The 19620-nt window shown below is 40.1% G+C and overlaps 1 protein-coding gene across 2 annotated transcripts in view; it reads right to left on the bottom strand.

Annotated features, from left to right (window-relative positions):
• Window positions 1–9: 9 nt before the first annotated feature.
• Stap1 (signal transducing adaptor family member 1) overlaps window positions 10–19620 on the bottom strand; it is a 36329-nt gene continuing 16718 nt past the window's right edge. The window contains exons 3-9 of one of the 2 annotated variants that reach the window (XM_057772363.1): window positions 18593–18706; window positions 15299–15355; window positions 14097–14269; window positions 12013–12141; window positions 7559–7628; window positions 5457–5558; window positions 10–725 (exon numbers count right to left, since the gene is read on the bottom strand). In XM_057772363.1, coding sequence (XP_057628346.1) covers window positions 669–725; window positions 5457–5558; window positions 7559–7628; window positions 12013–12141; window positions 14097–14269; window positions 15299–15355; window positions 18593–18706 — 702 coding nt within the window. In that variant the 3' untranslated portion in view covers window positions 10–668. The remainder of the gene's footprint in view (window positions 726–5456; window positions 5559–7558; window positions 7629–12012; window positions 12142–14096; window positions 14270–15298; window positions 15356–18592; window positions 18707–19620) is intronic. The other variant, XM_057772362.1, reaches the window with a different exon arrangement.

Here is a 19620-nt window from a genome sequence, read left to right as displayed (position 1 = left end):
ATTCATAACTAAAAATAAGCCTTCTTGTGTTATTTGGGAGCTGGGTGATGGGCACCCCAAAAAGTCAAAAGAGAAAAACATCACACAACATGCACATTTAATGATATACGGCTTAGTTTTGAACTAGTAGAATGATAGCTTCAAGGAAAAACATAAAAATGAATTGCATTTAGTTCCATGAACATAATATGCGGCATATAGCATTCCTACCAGGTGGACATTCCCTAGTTCATTTCATGTCTGTGGCCACCAACCAGATGATTTAAATGACTTACATTTGATTCATTTGTTCAATCAGATTTTACCAAAAACCTAGTTAGAGTTTAGAAGATAATGTAGGATTTAGGGGAACTAGATAATCTGCAATGCAAATTGTATACATGAAATGTATTTAAATGAAGCCAAGGAGGAACAAAAACCTGGCTTTAGAAAGTAATTTTTCCCCACTTAGTACAGAGAAATGCATGTGTCAAGTTACTCTACAGACAGCTGGTGGTAACCAGTAAATTGATTTCCTACTGATAAAACAACGAAATTACATGCTACATTATTTTATTCTTGTTCCCAAGCAAGTGATTTAGGGTCAGAGATAATTGTCTTTAAAAGTGAAAGTCTTCCTTTTGAAAACAATAAATACCAAGACCTATGGAGGCAGTTTTCACGTTATTTCATGCCTTGTGTGGATTTTTCTTCAGCTTCTCACTTTTCTGTGTTGGGCTCTTGACCTGGAAATTATGGGTGGAAAGTCTTGATTAGGTAATGAAGCGATTTTTCTCTACTCTCAGTAGGACTTGTTTTTCTTGCTTGTTTCCAAAACACTGGTGGTGTTATTAAGTTTTACATAATTAGATGTAGGATATCCAGATTTCTTTTAATATTTTTGTACCCTGGACCACAAATATGTATTTTATTATACTTAAGATTAATGTTCTGTATACCTTTCGTGCTGTATTTTGAAATGACTTTTAAGCTGCTAATTCCTGGCATTGGGAAGAATAAATCGAGAGAATATCTCTTGACTATTCTATTTCTATTGCTGCTCTTGCCTTTTGGTATCAGAGAGAAAGCTGGACACTAACACAGTGTAGCAAGGCTCAAAGACAATTCCAGGTTCTTTTCATTAGTATGCTATGTAAACGCACTGACCAGTTCCACAGCTCTGGATCCCTGAACCGTTAAGTATGGCTAGACTCAAGGTTAGACATTAGACTAAGTGTTCTAGCATTCACACCATGCCTCAACAAGCAAATCTAAGTCCCAGAAACGATCACCAGATTCCACAAAGTTTTCTTAAAATGCAGCTTTTGAGGGGTTGGCCATGTTTTTTCTCAGAAAGTCCTATTTTCCTTCTCTTTCTGCTTTTGAAAATCTAAATATGGTCCACTCCAGAAGCTTTTCTGGTTTGAAGAGGCTGCCTGGGCATCTGTATTTCATTTGTTCTCCCTATTAGTCAATAACTCTGATAACAAAGGAACCAGATGCAAGGGGGTTGAGTAATACTCTTGATCACAAAGCAAACCAAACCAGTTCAATCACATAGCGATAATAAGCTGGTTGTCTCTTTTTCAAAATCATTTGATGTAATTTAAGTCAGCAGTCCATTTTCAATTCTTTTTTTTTTTTTCTATTTTCTGTTTTCTTCTTCCCTGGTCCTAACACCCCAAAGAAAATCCTTTCTGTCCATAGAAACCAAGAAACTGAGAACTGAAGGAGTGGGATTTGCTTTTGCATGTGTGGTTTGCTTTGTTTTTTTTTTCTAACTTGTTTGAAGAGACACAGCCCCTAGCTCACAGGACAGCAGGACAGCCCTGGCTAAGCTCTCAGGCCACTTCTTTTACCTAGACAGAGCAGTGGTCCTTAGGACAGTTAGAGACATCCTAGAGGTAAGAACTGGGAGAGAGCGCCACCTAGTGTTTCATCGGCCATGCACAGATTCCAGGCTTACCAAGAGCTCCTCTTGTACAAAGATCCAAGGGGTGGGTTTGGTTGTTCTAGACAGGAATTTTTATTTTATAAAGATTCAAGTGTTGTTGGAATAAAAAATACAGCTAAATGTAAGTAGCAAAGTCAGAAACATACTTTTGAATTTGCATTGTATCATTTAAAGTAGGAGGCCAAGTTTTAGATATGTTTTTCTACATGGGAAAATTGGGTGTTTTTTGTGTGTGGGGGGGTCTCTCCAATTCCTGTGTGCCTCTCCCTAGTTCAAGATTTTTTCTTTAATATTGTTACATGGATATGAATATGTATATGTGTGTATACTGATAAGACTTATTGAGTTCATTTACCTTTGCTAGCATGTACATGTGTCCAGAACTGAACACTTAGGACTGGACAACATATGTGAAAGCTTCTCCATGGAGGACGCTGATTCTCCCTCTCTCTGTGGTCCTTGATCACCTGTAGCTCTTCATTCCAGGCTATTACATGGCTATGCTAATAAAAGCATGGTAATGGCACAAAAATGTGCAGACTAATGGACCAAAACAGAAGGCCCAAACATGAGTGTGCTTAACTATAGCCATCTGATCGATACTTGACAACAATGCCAAAAACTCAGGAGAAAAGACAGCATCTTCTATAAATGGTGCTGGGAAACAGGATCTCTACATGTGAGAGAATGAATTCTATTCCCCAGATACTTGCTTAGCCATGCCGTTGTTGCTTTGGTCACTATAGTTAGGAAACAAACTAAGTCTCCCTTAGCTGATGAATGGTAGCTGACAGTGTGGTGTGTCAAAGGCTCTGAGCTCTAAGCTGCAGTATGAACCATTGCCCTAGGGCAACATCTTGAGATGTACAAACCTAAAGCAGCCTAACTAAGGTAAGGAGCTTCTTCCCACAGCAGTTGAGACAGCTGCTTCATCCTAGCCGCAGTAATTGCCTATTTAAAGCAAGTAAATGCTGCAGAGACTTTAGAAGGACTCAAAGACTCCTGACAATAATATTCAAATTGCCCAAATGAAACCTAAAATTAATTGGTAGAAAGTCAGAAAATTGATCCAGTCATGGTGATGCCTGCTGTTAATCCTAATACTCAAGAGACAGATGCAGGCAGATACCAAGTGCAAGGCGAGTCTGGTCTCTGAAGTGAGTTCCAGGACAGCTAGGGCTGTTAAACAGAAAACCCATATCTTGAAAAACCAAAAGAAAAAAAAGTAAGCTGGAAATTCTACAGAAAACACACACAAAGACACACACATCAGTAAGAAAGCAAGCAGATGGAGCTATCCCAAGGCAGAATATTAGAAATAAATTCACTTAACAAAACATTGTATTTCTCACAAGCAAGCACATTCTGGCTTATTATGCAAATCCAACACTTAATACAGTATAATCAAGTGGGTTTCCTGTAAGATTTGAAACTTTGAGTAACTCACCATATTAACCAACTAAGGAAAAACTCTATATGTGATCATATAGGACAGATGCAAAAAAAAAAAAAAAAGCAACTCACAAATTTCAGCATCTATCCATGCAATCTGAATAAAATGCCATTCCAGAAAGTAGCAATTGTTAAGGAAACTTGCTTCATTCTGGGATAAGAGGAGGAAGAGGAAGAAGAAGAAAAATGTACAATCATGCTTAGTAATGAAAGATGGAAGTTTTCCCCTAAAAGCTGGGAGCAAGGGGAAGGAGATTTTAGATACTCCAGCCAGTACTGTAAGAACAAATACAGTGTATGCACATTGAGAAACATGAGCTAAAGCTAACGCTGTCTATCGTACCAAGAATCCTATAGTAAAGTCTCAAGAAGTCAGGTGTGGGGGGTACATGGCCCGTAATACAAGCACTTAGGAGGGGACGACAAGGTCAGTTTCGATTTCCCATTAAGCTGGAGCCTACATGAGTGACAAAGACTAGAAAAACTGCCCAATCAAATTCAATCAAATTTTCTGATCTGTAGAACAATGAACCAATGAAATAGTTATTGATTTAGCCATTGAGGAGGCGGTTTGTTCTACAGGGTTGAATAATTCATTGACAGAATAATATCCAGGGATGAGGAACTTTACAATGGATTTTCTACATGCTCCAAATTTATTAAGAAATCCCAAGGGTTTGGAGAGATGTTGTTTTAAGAAGTCATTCTTTCACGGAACTCTAGTAGGTGTGTTTTCCCGCATACATACCAAGCAATGTATTATGTTGACTATGTTATGTGTCCATGTTTAGGATCATGGGTTATGAGAAGTTTTCAGAAGCTAGACAACACAGAGAGAAAGTTAGGGATGAGAGGAAAGGGCTGCAGGAACCAGTAACTCAAAGAGCAGGTTGAAACACTAAGGCGAAATGCCATGGTTATTTTAATGGTATTTCAAAGCCTGCAATTAGATTCACATAGCAGAAAATGAAACAATGTTTCAGACTCGGGAAAGAATTTTTTAGAACAAGAATCCAGTGAACCGTTGCTTCAAGAGTCATGAATACCATAACAGGCCTTGCCAAGCAAACTGTGTGACCACATCTTAGAGATACTTTCTCTGCTAAGTGTACGGAGGACCACACAGATGAAGATTGCACTTGGTCATTTACCTAAGATTCCTGCAGACTCTGAGCTCTTGTACTTTTTGTATTTTAGGTAGCATCCAAAGATAGTGATATTTTAAGAACGTAGACTTTTAAACCTACTGTTGTTTTTATTCATGAGACTTTGCAGATATGCCCTTGATAGACAAAGTTTTTCTTTATAACGTGTAGGAAAAGAAACTATTTTTGAATGAACCCCAAACTAGCTGGAGACACTTAGCCTCTTCTGTTCAGAGCTTGCCCAGTGACTACATGCAGACTGTTGGATAGGACAGGGGAAGATGAGCGAGTCTAGCTTGCCTCGCTATGGTGAAAACGAGAATGCAGATGGAGCCAATGTAATGAGCGTGTGAACTGTACTGTTGACACGGGTCTCTTCGCTCAGCTTAGTGGATGGCTACCTACCACTGTTTTAAAGTTCTTCCTTTATGAAAAAGAAGCCCACCAATTTTGAAGCTGGCCCCAGCTATAACTGTGACAGTGGTTCCTCACCATCTGCTCACTCCTAGGTCCTTGCCATCTGGCTCCTTTACCTTTGTAATAGAATAGCTCTCTAGTAGGTCATTTACTACCAAATGGCCAATCCCCACAGCCCTTGCTTACTCTCATGCGTTCTACCCAGGCCCAAGCATCTGACATGATTGTGGGCCCATCCCTTTATATTTCCTGTTTGCTACCCAGGAGTCTATATTGTTTTGTTTTCTCCTAGTGTCTCTCAACTTGTTTGATAAAGAAGGATAGAATGATGGAATGAGGTTAATAATCACAATGCATGCCTCATAGACTGTCTGGAAGGAAATCCCCCCACCCCAGATTCTGACAAAGATGATTGCCAAATGGAAGAACTTTACATTTAAAATTTTTAGTTTGTCCTGTGGTGTGCTTTGGGTTTTATTCTTTGTTTGATGCAGCTGTAAAGTGAAGACCATACCGAGCTTGTCATCGGTTGAATGTATGAATGGTCTCAGATTCCCTCGTGTCTCCTTCACAAAATAGTCAACGACACTGAAAAGGTTTGGGAGTGTTACCTGTAGGAAAGAAAGGAAGAGATGGCTCAGTGCCCAGCTAAAGAGGAACAAGAGATGCTCCCCTGCACTCTAGTGGGGATTGTTGCATATTTCCTGACCTCCAGACAGTCAGATCAGCTAGACATCAAACTTCAATGACTCGTTGAACAGTAATGATTCTCTTAGCCATGTCTGTTTCATCCCTTTGAAGGACTGTGTGGCCATTCTTTGGTGAGGAAATACTCTTAGCATTGGGTACAGTCTGGTGAACAACATTTAAGTACATTGCCTTCTCACAATTAAAACGGAAAAATGGCTCATTTTAGGCCAATTTAATTCCTTCCTGAAATTGGGATTTCAATAGGCAAACAAGAAAAAACATGGCCACACCATAACCAAATGTTTCCTAGTCCCTAAAATTCGCTAGCCTCTAAAATGGTTATAAGAAGAATCTTCTATAGACTGATAATATATTTTCTTAAATTGGGCACAATAGGTTTCCTCTACTAAAAACCTCAGTGAATTTTTAAGCATTTTAATCCTTCATTGTAACAAGGGTCTGTGTGTCACTAAAATCTCTCTACCCTATAACCCAATACTTTTATACAAGTGAAATCTGGTTAAACCTGAATATCCCAAATAATCTGGAAGTAAAATAAGTCATTAAAATGCAACCTGGAAGCCGGGTGGTGGTAGCCTCTAATCCCAACACTTGGGAGGCAGAGGCAGGCGGATCTTTGTGAGTTCAAGGTCAGCCTGGTCTACAATAGCTAGTTCCAGGATAGGCTCCAAAGCTACAGAGAAACCCTGTCTCGAAAAACCAAATATATATATATATATATATATACATATATACATGCAACCTGGTTGAAGGACAGGGTAACAGAGGAGTTTGAAAGGTGAAGGAACTATCCAGACTGTCCATTTTCCTTCTCCTGTGGACTGTAGAGGCTAACCACAAGAAGTGCAGGTCTCCACTTACGAAGGTGCACTAGTTACATTGGTCCTTACTGGAACCCCTTCTGGTCACTTGCTTTTATGGATGCGCCTTCCTAGACTTCTGCCGCATTTGTTAGAACTCTGCTTACAAAGCTCAGTTGGAGCCAGGCCTGGTTGGTGCACACCAATCATCCCAGCACTTGGGGAACACAGGCAAGAAGACCTTGAGTTTACGATAGACTGAGATACATTGTTGGATCCATAGACGTGGACCTGAGAAGTTCTGGAGCCAATTTTTCCTAAAGTGAGCTGTGCAACAGTGTCTCTGTGAGCCTTACAGTCAAAACGTGAGGAATTCTACCTATACATTACTATACAATGCACCTAGAGAAACCAGGAGCTAATTTTAAAGAACTACAGGCCACATCACCACCTTTTCAATGGCTGAGGCTAGTCTAAATGTCAGTTTACTCCCTGTATAATAGGCGTAATAATATCTACCTCATGGAGATAGAAAAGATTAAATTGCATGTGTAAGTTACTCGGCTGTGCACCAGACATTGTGCTGGAGGAGAGAGAAGACGGCCTGTCATTAGCTCCATGATATAATAACTAAGCTTGAAGAGGAGATGAAGACAAAGAAGAAACCCGGCTTTCCAGTACACTGCTGTTAAGAGGGCATTGTTGGACTTCTGCGTGGTAGGTATTAGAAAACAGGGCACTGAGATTGCTTCCCTTCAGAAATACGCTCATTTGAGTATTTGTAAATAGAGGATGTTATACTGACCCTTCATAAAACGCTTTTCTTTCTCTGAAGCAGTCATATTGAGTGATCATTTGCAGAGAGAGTGAAGGGAAAAGCGCTTGTAGAAGCAGGCTCTCTTCTAGTCGATCTCAGCTGCCTGAGCTGGCGAGGCGCTCACCCTTTCTGTCTTACCTAGAAGTACTGATCTCCTTTCTACCACTACCGTGTCTGTTCCTAAGGAAGACTTCTGCTGTCCCACTTCCTTCTGCAGTCTCTAAGGGTAGGTTTGGAAGGCAACAGGAGAAAGTTTATCAACAACAAAGAGATGGCTACGTACGGGTTTTTCCAGGTCGATGGTGTAGTTCTTTCCAGCGCTCATCACTTTGTAGTGTTTGATTCTTGGCATTCTAAAATGAAACGCAAGGTTGGCCTTCTTTTGGTTATACAGTTGAGTCAATGCAAGCTTAATGAATGGAGAATGTGCGCTGTGTAGTAAACCTGTACATCTACAGCTATGGCTTAGGCTAGAGCATCCTGTTTCTTCATTGGGATTACTTTATCTTTGAGACAAATGGTAATATATGAGGAGGTATAAAAAAAATCTTAGCCACTACATTGGTAAATGAGATAAGAATAGGTGGAAATAAAAACTAAAACTTTCTCAGTCAGTAACCTATAAAATCTTATGAAAGGATAGGGGTGTAGCCCAGGGTGAGGATGTAGTTCAGGGTGGGGATGTAGCCAAGGGTGGGGATGTAGCCAGGGTAGAGAGATGTAGTCCAGGGTAGGGATGTAGTCCAGGGTGGGGATGTAGCCCAGGGTGGGGAAGTAGCCCAGGGTGGGGATGTAGCCCAGGGTGGGGAAGTAGCCCAGGGTGGGGATGTAGCCCAAGTTCAGCACTTGTCTAACATATGTAATGTCCACTCCCTAAAAGTGAAAAATAAAATAAACAAAACCCAAAGGAGTAAGAAGATCTTTTGTGGGCATATATAAGTTAAAGAATGTACCCATTATACCTAAAGAAAAGTAAAAAGAATTAAAATAGCCTTGTACTCCACCTCATCACCATTCCCACCAAATAGCCCTCACCAGCTGTCGCTGTGTGAGCTCAAATGCATGCATTCACATGTGTGTGTTTTCAGTCTACATAATGATGATAAAGGTTTACCTCAGGGTTCTTGTGGGCTAATAACTTGCAAAATCCCTAGTACGCTTCTTGACATATTTAAGGACACACTAAATTATACTTATTTTTATCTACATTTAATATGTAGATAATATTTATTGTTTTCTGCCACTCTGTTTTTTTTTAAAGATTTATTTATTATGCATACAATGTTCTGTTAACATATATACACCAGAAGAGGCATCAGATCTCATTATAGATGGTTGTGATCCACCATGTGGTTGCTGGGAATTGAACTCAGGACCTCTGAAAGAGCAGTTAGTGCTCTTAACCTCTGAGCCATCTCTCCAGCCCCTGCCACTCTGGTTTGTAAAGCATGGGAAATGCTATGTATCTCGGTTATTCTTTTGTGCCTGTAGGAAATGTCTGTAGCACGCAACACAAGGTACACAATGGGCATCGTATAATGTGGCAATGATTGTTGGTAATAACCATCCCATCACATAATCAATTCTTGGGGAAGCTGGGAGATGAAAGCAGACAGGGGCCAACAGAAGCTCTTGGGACTTTGGAGTAATGGGACTAGATTCTGACATCAAAGGTGATGCAGAGAAGCAGTGGCCCTGAAGTCTCGCAGGCTTTGTCTCTCCCTTTAGACTACTTTTATTCCAACTGTTGTTTTGGTTTGGTTTGCAAAGGAAAAAGCAAAATGGATAAAACTTGCTGTTTGAAGCATTCTGGTTATGATATAAAAAATGAGAGGTGGTGGCACACACCTGTGATCCCAGCACGTAAAAGGCTGAGTCAGAAGAACTACAAGTGAACCGAAATGAGACAGAAAAAGAGAAGCCAGTCTTTAAAGAAAAAGACGAGAATGGCTTTACATGTGGTTCTAAATATGCTTCTTAATTTTTTATCTCAAGTTTTGCAAAAGGATGAATTTGGGGGATAGATATTCTACTTCCTCCTTAGCTAGTAATGACTTAATTGACTATAATGGCACCTAGTTGGAACAACTTCAAAGGGAAAAACAAAGTTTGAGGCTTGTTGTAAAAATAGCATTATGTCTTCTGAATTCTCGTGCCACGGAGCAGGTTAAAGACAGCTGAGGCTCTGCTCTGAGAGGAATCACCTGATGGTTTGGCCCTGGCAAGCTCTGTTTACTCCTGAGAGGAGCCCTCCTTCCTAAGGCTGGAAAAGATACTTTCATGTTCTGCTTTGTAAACCAGCTTGTCCTACCCAGCTCGTGTTTACCAGACTCACTCATCAACTTGCATGGCTGAGCACTTCTGGAACCTCCCTGAAAGAAAATGTTTTGTGGGAAACACAGGTGTTTCTCAACAGTCTGGGTTCCTGCCACTTCACATTAAGCTCTTCGCTGGCAAGACACAACTCTAATCCTCTCTCGGATTGCTGTCTCTAAAAATCAAGTGACATATTAAGTAGAAGATATTAAACCCTGAGCACAAGGGTGAATTTTCTGCTTTGTTTCTCCTACTCTGGGAGCTGGTGCTTTTCCAGGGGCGAGGACAGCCCAAACTGGGCTGAAAATGGACAACACCGATCGATGGGCATCGCAAAGGATATGGAGGGTTAAGCCCAGCAGGACTAAGCACAGAGGAAATCTGTCATGGGAGAAGTGGCCTTCCCAGGGAAGAGTACATCATTTGGTTGTCAACTGCCAAATGATGAGCCTTGAAAGCATATATGCAAGTAACATAAAGGAGTATCTATGTGTATATGCATGCAATAACCATTAGGAACGTTTATGTTATATTTATATGTTATATTTAGGAACACACACATATGCATGCAATAACAATTAGTGAAAAAAGAGAGGCCTTCGATTTGAAGGAGAATGGAAAAGACTATAGGGGAGGGTTTGGAGTGAGAGAAGAAAACTGGGAATGTTGTGATTATATTATAATCTTAAAAAGAAGAAAAAAAAATGATCTATGCCGGTCAAAAGCCATATTCACCGGCAGCCCTAACTTGTACTTCTTTTGGACTTGTTTTGAGATCCCCGGCTAAATTATTAAATAAATTGTAAATTAAAAAATCTATAATATTTTATTATATTCTAATGGAGCTGAAAATTTTTTGCTGACGTTTAGCTTCTAAAAGTGTATGTCATTACAGCATATGCTGTAAGATAAAAAAAAATGCTAGTATATAATAAATAGGAACCATAAGGAATCCACAGAAAGGTTGACAATTATTCCCTGTGGAAAACTATAAAAACACACACACAGATTTGGGGGCACCAGGATCTAATTTATCACGTAGCATTCTTGCCACCTGTTCATGCCTACTGCATGAAGACAAGTGTCTATTGATGCTAACGCACAAGCAAATGAAGCTTTGGGAGCCATGGCTCATAACAGTAATTGGGCTATACTGCTATGATTTTAATTTCTTCTCTAAAATATGTTTACTTTTTACTCTATCCACTGCCTTCATATTCAAATCTATTCAGAATGACAGATATTTTTGAAATAAATTTGTAAATTTATTGGTAGACACATTATAGTAAATAAATAGAATATGATTCTAACAGTGAATAGTAAATTCAAAAACTCAGTGTTGTATATGTTTTGTATAAGACATAGTCACTTATTGATTATTTAAATGTGTGACAAAAGCATCTATATTTAAATCATATTGTCAGTTGTGACAGTGTCACCTAAGCCAGAATCTCTATTAAAATGTGCAGATTTTTAGACTCTGAAAGTTGGAGTGGCCTTAGCAGGTCCAGCAACTCTAATTACATATAAAATTATTTTGTGCGTATGTTGCCCGTGGCAGCACACGTACACGTGTCGACTTTCTTGTGGACTCCAGAGATCAACCTTGGATCTACCCTCAACCTTCTTTTTCACACAAGGTTTCTAACTGGCCTGCGACTTGCCAAGTAGGTTTGGCTGTCTGGCCAGAAAGCCCTAAGGATCTGCCTGTCTCCACCTCCCCACTCTGGGATTACAAGTATGTGTCAGCATCTGCCTTCTCTTCTTCCTTCCTTCCTTTCTTCCTTCCTGCCTGCCTTCTTACCTTTCTGCCTGCTTGCCTTCCTTCCTCCCCCCCCACGCCACCCTCTCTCTCTCTCTCTCTCTCTCTCTCTCTCTCTCTCTCTCTCTCTCTCTCTCTCTCTCTCTATGGAGATTGAACTCAGAGTCTCACATTTGCGAAGCAAGCCCTTTCCTGACGGAGCTAGCACTTCTGCCGTGACACTTGCATCTAAGCACATCTAAGTATTACTGGCTTTATCAATCATTTTACAAATATTTATATAATAGCAAGAGGCTCTTCAGTAGGCCTTTATAGATAAAGTGTACGGACACTTTCTGCTTCCTGAACGAGAGGTATTCTGCTTCTGGGCATGTGCACTGGCTGCCTGGAGTGGTCTTCCCCAGCTACTAGCACGGTTTGGCCCCTCACTTCCTTCGAGTCTCTGCTTACATTAACTGAGTGCCTTTGTGAACACTGTATATGAAAACAGCAGCAATCCCAGATCTGTTCTCTTCATTCCCTGTAACGAGCGAGATTTGCTTGTGCCACGCTACTTCTCAGGCTTGTGCTTACATTTGTAGCCTTAGCAGAGCACGTGCCAGGTACTGACCGGAATACCATGCTCCTAACAGTATGCTAGCCAGATTAACTGAACGTACTCTATCTCCTGTCGGATAGTGATGGAGTAGTTTTTACTGTCGCTGCCAGGCCTCAGGATCATATTTCCCAAAGAAGGATTCTTCTCCAGCATCTCGGTTGCTTCTTTCCGGGAAACTGCATAAAAACATCTGCGAAGGTAAGATGAAAAGGAAGACAGATTTTTTTAAAAACTGATGAAGAGCCGGGCGGTGGTGGCGCACGCCTTTAATCCCAGCACTTGGGAGGCAGAGGTAGGCGGATCTCTGTGAGTTCGAGACCAGCCTTGTCTACAAGAGCTAGTTCCAGGACAGGCTCCAAAACCACAGAGAAACCCTGTCTCGAAAAAGAAAAAGAAAAAAAAAAACAAACAAACAACTGATGAAGATCATTACTTGAACATAATGCCAGCAAAACACCTCCAGAGATACAGAGTTACCTTTTAAGCACAGAGAACACGAAAAGAAATCTATCAATGCATGTATAATCATTATTACCGTTGAAAACCTGTGACAGCTAAGAGCATATCCCCAGTCTCAGTTCGCAACAGGGTCTTTGATTAATTTGTTGGTGCTTTCTTTCAGGACTCCAGAACGTCCCAAGACTCTCCTTGTGGATCTATTTTTGTTGTTAATCTGCTTATTTGTTTTGAGATAGGGCCTCGATCTGTAGCCCTGGATGGTCTGAAACTCACTGCATAGACTCCGCTAGCCTTAAACTCAGAGATCCACCTGCCTTCCCTGCCCCCAGGGCTGGAATTAAAGGTGTACACCACCACAGTTTAGTGGGGCTCTGCTTTAAACCACTGACATTAAGACTGTATCTGAACTGACTACATTTGTATAATTTGTTATTTGTGGTGTCTTTGTTTGGTATTTTTGAGGAAGAATTTCTCTGAATAGCCATATAGCCCCAGCTGTCCTGAAACTCGCTCTGTAGACCAGGCTGTCCTTGAACTCAGAGACCCCAATTGAAAGCATGCCCACCATTCTTGATTTATAATTTGTGTTAAAATGGCACCAGTAGTATTTTTAGACACAAAATTAAGAAATTAGGGGGGCTGGAGAGATGGCTCAGAGGTTAAGGGCATTGCCGGCTCTTCCAAAGGTCCTGAGTTCAATTCCCAGCAACCACATGGTGGCTCACAGCCATCTATAATGGGGTCTGGTGCCCTCTTCTGGCCTGCAATCATACACACAGACAGAATATTGTATACATAATAAATAAATAAATAAATAAATAAATAGAAATTAGGCACTTGTTGTTTTTATAATTCATGCTATATTTAGTGAAATATAGTAGCCATATACAACTTTGCATGTGATACACCCAAATGCTAGCGGCAAACATCTTCAGGTGTTGTGACAAGAATTAGTTTTACTCTTCTCTTTATTCTTCTGTACTAAGCACATTCCTTCTTGGGGGAAACAAACAAAAAGCAGTTCATCTTATTTTTATTCTGTGAGTTGGTCACTTGTCTAGTTTAAGCTAACAATATTGATTAGCAGGTTCCAGTGGCTTTAGTAAGGAAGATTGTACATTAGAACCTAATGTCAGAGATGGAGCCAGGACACGCTTTAATGACAAGCGCACCAAGATTTCCAGAAGATAAGACCCATAATATTTTCAACAATCAAAAGACACATGTAGAATGCTCCAGAATCCAGATGCTGTTCCATTACTGTTTTGAACACTTTGTACAAGGTTTTCCTCAGAGGCCAAGTTCAATGCTCACTGATCAATCAACTGAATTCAATAGTCTAAGATTTTTTTTAAAAGATTTGGTATTAGTGATGAGAAATGTCCAATTATGGAGACACAAATACACATCTTTTCCTTCCTTCTTCACAGAAACTTTAATTTAGGTTTGAGCTCCGGAAAGATATGTATTTAGTCTAGATATGTGGGTAGAAGGGGATTTCCTCTGTGGTAAGGTTAGTTCAAGTGTGCACAATGCTGATCTTGACATAGGGGAGGAAATGTGGCCGATGCTCAGAGACTAAATATTCCCAAGATACTACCTGTCATGTAACAAGTTCAAGTGGGCAACGCTACCTGATAATTAGAAATTAGTCTTAATAAATGAATGAGTCAATTGTGGACTTACGCTGGCATAGGGTTCGGTACATCCACATCATCTTGCTCCGGCTCCTTCTCTTTCTCCACAGGCATAACTGGCAAATGTTCTGTCTCAAGCCTTCTTTTCTTTTCTCTCTCTAAGACTTCGTGTAGTCTAATCACTTGCCCCGGTAGAAGTGACACATGTTGAGGAACGGACAGCTGAAACCAGTTAGAACAGTAGGCAAATGACATCCATAGCTAAGCAGCATACTGCTTTAGTAAAGATGAGCCTGTTGGCCCTGAGGAATTTTAGTTACTTGTCAGAGGTAAATGGATAAAATAGTAAATAGAAGATTTTAGTCTAACGCGGACGTCCTAGAACTGACCCTGTATCAACTAGAACCTGTAGGGAGTGTCCAGCTTTCTTCTAAGAAGTCTTCAGTTTTGTTTGATGCTTGTTCTTTGTTCTCTGTTGTGGTGGGGTCTCTCTATGTGGCCCTGGCTGTCCTAGAACTCACTCTGTACACCAGCTTGGCCCCAGACTTACAGAGATCTAGCTACTTCAGTTCCACAGTGCTGGGATTAAAGGTGTGCACCACTACTATGCCTGGCTGAAGTCTTCTGTTTTGATTTGGTCTCAGGGCAAACAAAGTACACATACTTTTTCCTGCGAGCTAAGTAGCAACCAATCTCTCATTTCTTATCCTGAACTCATTCGCTTAGCAATGCCCAAGAGGCTTAGGAGCTCCAGGGATACGTTATTATCAAACGTAAGCCTAAACAAAGAACCTCCGTGTTAAAAAAAAAAAAAGAATAAGGCGGTAGGACTTAGCCATAAAGCCCAAGGCTTACAGCCAAAAAGATAAAAGATGTCATAAGTAGATCTCCCTCATCCCCTGCTCACCAATACCATTATCTCAGGATGACATGGGCTCAGGTGTTTGCCGAGTGTCTTTAGCTTCTCAACCCACCTGATAAAAATGTAACTTCCAGAAATAAAAGCATGGATTACTAAAGGCCTTTTCTAGTTTTCATATCCTCAACCACTTTAATGTATATAGTTGCAATGATGTTAGAAACTATTGGACAAACAAATGAATCAGCAGGCTGTAATGATCTTCTGCTGGGAATGGTGACTCACCATGGTAATCTCATCACCTGGGAGGCTGAGACAAGAGGATCGTAAGTTTGAGGCCACCGAGGGCTGTTGAGACCTGATTCAGCAGAAGAATTGAATGGAAGCCTTACCTCTGTTACTGTAAGAATGAAGCCCCTCCATTCTTCCCCACTTTCTGTGTTTTCTGTCTAAAGATGAAAACAAGGGTAAAGGAGAAAATGCATAGTTAATGAATGATCTGTGCTAACTTTAAGGAACAAGAATTTCACACGATGATTATATGACAAGAGAGGTGTGCCATCATCACAAGCTTACAAGATTGCAGGCTAAGGAGATGGCTCTTTGGGTGAAGCATTTGTCATACAAATGTGAAGACCAGAGTTCCGACCTCTGGAACCCGAGGAAAATGACAAGCAGGCATGGCAGCTCAACTGTAATCGCTGCACCTGGGAGGGGAAGGCAGAAGATCTCTAGAGCAAGATGGCTAGCTGGATTAACCAAATCGAGAAGCCCATGGGTCCTTGTGAGAGGTGCTGCCTCAGTGTATAAGATGGAAGTGAATGAGAAAAGTGCATGCTGCTAACTTCTGGCCACCCCATACATAAACACGCACGTGCATGTGCACCTACACACGTATATACATGCACATCCAAATAGCCATGCACACATGCACATATACATGCCAAAAAAGAGAGAGAAAACTAGCAAGACTGGCAAAAAATGCATATTCTTCTGTTCAGGCACTTTGTTAAATAACAGAAAAATTAAAACTGCAAAAATAAAAAAGGCTCAAATTGTGTAAAGTCAGCTGCAAGGAGAAATAACATATTAATCTTATTTATTTCAGCCCCCTTTTAATAGACAATGATGGAGGTAGGGTGGCTCAATGAATAAAGTACTTGCTACACAAGTGTTAAGACCTGAATTCAAATCCCCAGCAGCACATAAAGTTGGGCACAGTGAGACACATAATTGAAGTGTACCTATGACAAGATACGGGGAAGAAACAGGAGAATCTCTAGAAGTTCTCCAGTTAACCTGGATTGTCAGCACTGAACAACTAAGTGACCCTGTCACAAAGAAGGTAGAAGATGAGGACCCAAGATTGTCCTTTAACCTCCACACACTCACTGTGCAACACACTCACTGTGCATCATGTACATGCATCCACACACAACAATCATTTGCACACATAGACAATTTCTTAGAACAAAACTGAAGTATATACTTTTAATTATTTACTTACTAAGCAAGTACAATTGTACAAATTTATGCCTAACTAAAAAATGAAATGTTAGTGAATTTATCTACTGTATGCTACTTACAGCCTACTCGCTCCATTGTCTTGCTTGAAATTTGGGGGAACAAATGTAAAAGGGTCCAATTCTCAACTTCAAAGGCTGCTTTGACGACTACTAATAATAGCAGCCAATGTCTTTTGAGCACTTACAATGCTAGCTGCTGTGCTAAGCACTTCACAGACACTGCCACCTTAACCATGCCAAAGAAATATTATAGGTGGCCATTGTTTCTAGGTTTCCGCACTGAGGTGCTGCATAGTCCGCACTAGAATAAAAATGGAGTCATCTGTGCTAATGCAAAACTGTTGCCTCGCCTTTTTGGGAAATCGGGAAAGGAACGTAACAGCCATATCTCCTTCCTGTACAGGCCAATTTCACTTTGTTCCCTCTGTATGCAAAAGAGTGACCTGCAGAAATCTAATGACAATCGGTCATTTTTGTACCATTTGCTGTCCTATTTCTGCTTACATAGAAACGTTTAAGATGACCAACTAACTTTATTACTGGTTTTAAATTTGTTTTCGCTTTCCCTGTCTACGAATTAATTTTTTTTCTTTTCAGCTGACTATAATTTATTCTATAGAATAAAAAACATCTGGTTCTTGAGTAGACTATAAAACTAATTAAGGTCTTTATATAAAGGTGTAATTTTGTTCATTGACAATCTTCAAGGTAATTCAGCAAAAGGTGTTTTTAATGTTGTTTTATGTATCAGTTCAATTAAAAGATAAATATTGTGTATTGCTAAGTACAGGTATTGGGAACAAAACAAAGATCCTTGTTCTCGTGGAATTTGAAATATAGCAAGTACTGTGCAATAGAGGTGCACACCTTTAATCCCAGGACTCTGGAGACATAGGCGGGCAGATCTATGAGTCTGAAGCCAGCCTGGTCTACATAATGAGTTCCAGGTCAGTCAGGGCTGTTACACAGAGAAACTGTCTCAAAAAAAAAAAAACAAAAACAAAAACAAAACAAAAAAAAAACCAGAGAGGAATACAACAAGGAAGATTAAATAATCAGTGTAATAGTGCATTTAATATTGTTGGAAGGAAACACTAAGAAATATAAAGTCTAGAGCAGAGTAAGGCAAACCGATAATATGACAACAGGGCAGGTGTCTTAGTCACTGTCCTGTTACTGTGAGGAGACATCATGGTTGTAAGACAACCCTCATACAAGAGAAAGCATTTGATTGCAGGCTTGCTTACAGGATATAGAGTTAGTCCATGATCATCATTACAGGAATCAGATGGGCACGGCACTGGAATAGTAGCTGGTAGCTTTACAGCCTAATCCACAGGCAGCAGGCGGGGGTGGGATCCTTGGCCTAGCCCTGGTGTGGGCTTTTGAAACTACGAAGCCCACCCTCCACGGCACCTCCTCCAGCAAGACCACAACTCCTAATCCTTCTCAAATAGTTCACCAACTGGGGACCAGGCATTCAATCTTAGGAGCCCATTGAGTCATACTCATTCAGATACCAGCAACAGCTAGGTAGACAAGGTTACAATTTGGATAAAAGTGTTCCAGGTGGACTACGTGAGAGCCTTACATTTGAGCAGAGACTTACTGATAATTCAGGAAACAAATGAGCCAAGAGGTTAAGTAGCTGGCCTGTGTTTCACAGACTTTGCATAAAGCAGCAACTGTCTATCTCAGCGTCTGTTTCCTCTGACTCTTCACTCCGTGTCCAAGAGTTCTCCATGGAGCTTGCTTAAATGCTGGTTCATTCTAACCCTCACAGCTCTCAGAAGCAACCAGCAGCTTCCCAGGAGCCTCCACGATTTTATCTTTACCAATTCCAAGCTGTTCTCTTTGTTATGACTCTCATTGTTGGGCAATTAGCTCACCAGGCTAATTCAGGGACAACCTTGAAAAACACCAGGTGGGATCCTTGACTTTGTCAGAGGACAGAAGTCTAAGATTTCATTGTGCTTATATACTAAACAAGTCCATGTGCCCTTCTAAAATGTAACTCAGAACACTGTAGTCCTTGGCAAAGGGCAGGAAACATTAGCGAAGTATTAAGACTCGGCCCCTCTTGTAATCCCGACCACTGGATAGTAAAAGGTCAAGGCTACCTATAAGCTTTACTCTTTACAGACTGCTTTCCTCACTCACCTTCAGTTGCACTTCCTCAGTAGGCAGAACAAGAGTGAATTTTGCACAGCTCTTCTCAGTTGAATTTTGATCAGTAAGGCATACAAGGTCTATTATGTCTAACTTGCCAACATACTGCAAAGATAAAGGAAAATACTGTGAAATTACTCCCTGGGTCAGATACACTTGTTCTAGCATGAAGGAAAATAATAGTTTTTAAACATATTGGCATTTTGCTTGATACCAGAAAGTATATATAAACACATTGTATGATGGTGTGCTGGACTGGACCCATACAAATTTGCAAAGGCCAAATTAAATTTTTGAGAATTTTGCAATTGGTTAACCTAGCTATTATTAAAAGTTAATTATATTAACACACCAGTAAATAAAATAGTATATTAAAAAATAAATTTATAATATAGTCCAAATGCAAATTTCATTCTTTTCTAATTGTATTGCAATATTTTACTGTCTATGCCCTCAATATTATTTACTTCTTTGTTCTGTGTGGCATAAATAGCATGTAACAGCTCTGTGCATTTCTTCATTCTTCATGCTCAATACAGTCACATTGATAGGTTGAATCTGTCATGGCAGGAATGGTTACACTGTGGAAATTAGTAAACCATTTAAAAATGATTATATATTTTATTGATTTGTTGCTTTTCCCAAAGGCAGTCTTTCTAATAATAAATACTCTGGATATGAATACATTCTCCATTTACATATTCTGTTTTTGCTTTTTCTTTATAAAAAGAAAAGATAAAGTGATTTATTCAGACACTATATCAAATCAAGCCACAATTGCCTTAAGGTCTACTGATTTTCTGGCCTTCTGTCTAAACTTGAGAAGATAATAGAGAAAATATTAATAACCCAGATGAAACCTCATTAGTTCATTGATCTAAAGTTGTTTCCTTGTAAATGAGGGAGGGCTGTTGCAAAATACTTTTTCAGAAGTCAAAAAATGTCTAATTCATCACAGGAGCAGTTTAACAAAAATCAAGGCAAGCAATGCATGAGAATCAAATGTCTAACAATAAAGA

Source organism: Chionomys nivalis, chromosome 6 (genome assembly GCF_950005125.1).
Source record: "Chionomys nivalis chromosome 6, mChiNiv1.1, whole genome shotgun sequence".
In the NCBI taxonomy this organism is placed as follows: Eukaryota; Metazoa; Chordata; class Mammalia; order Rodentia; family Cricetidae; genus Chionomys; species Chionomys nivalis.
Note: the sequence above shows the minus strand (reverse complement) of the source record. Positions and strands in the feature narration are given on the sequence as shown.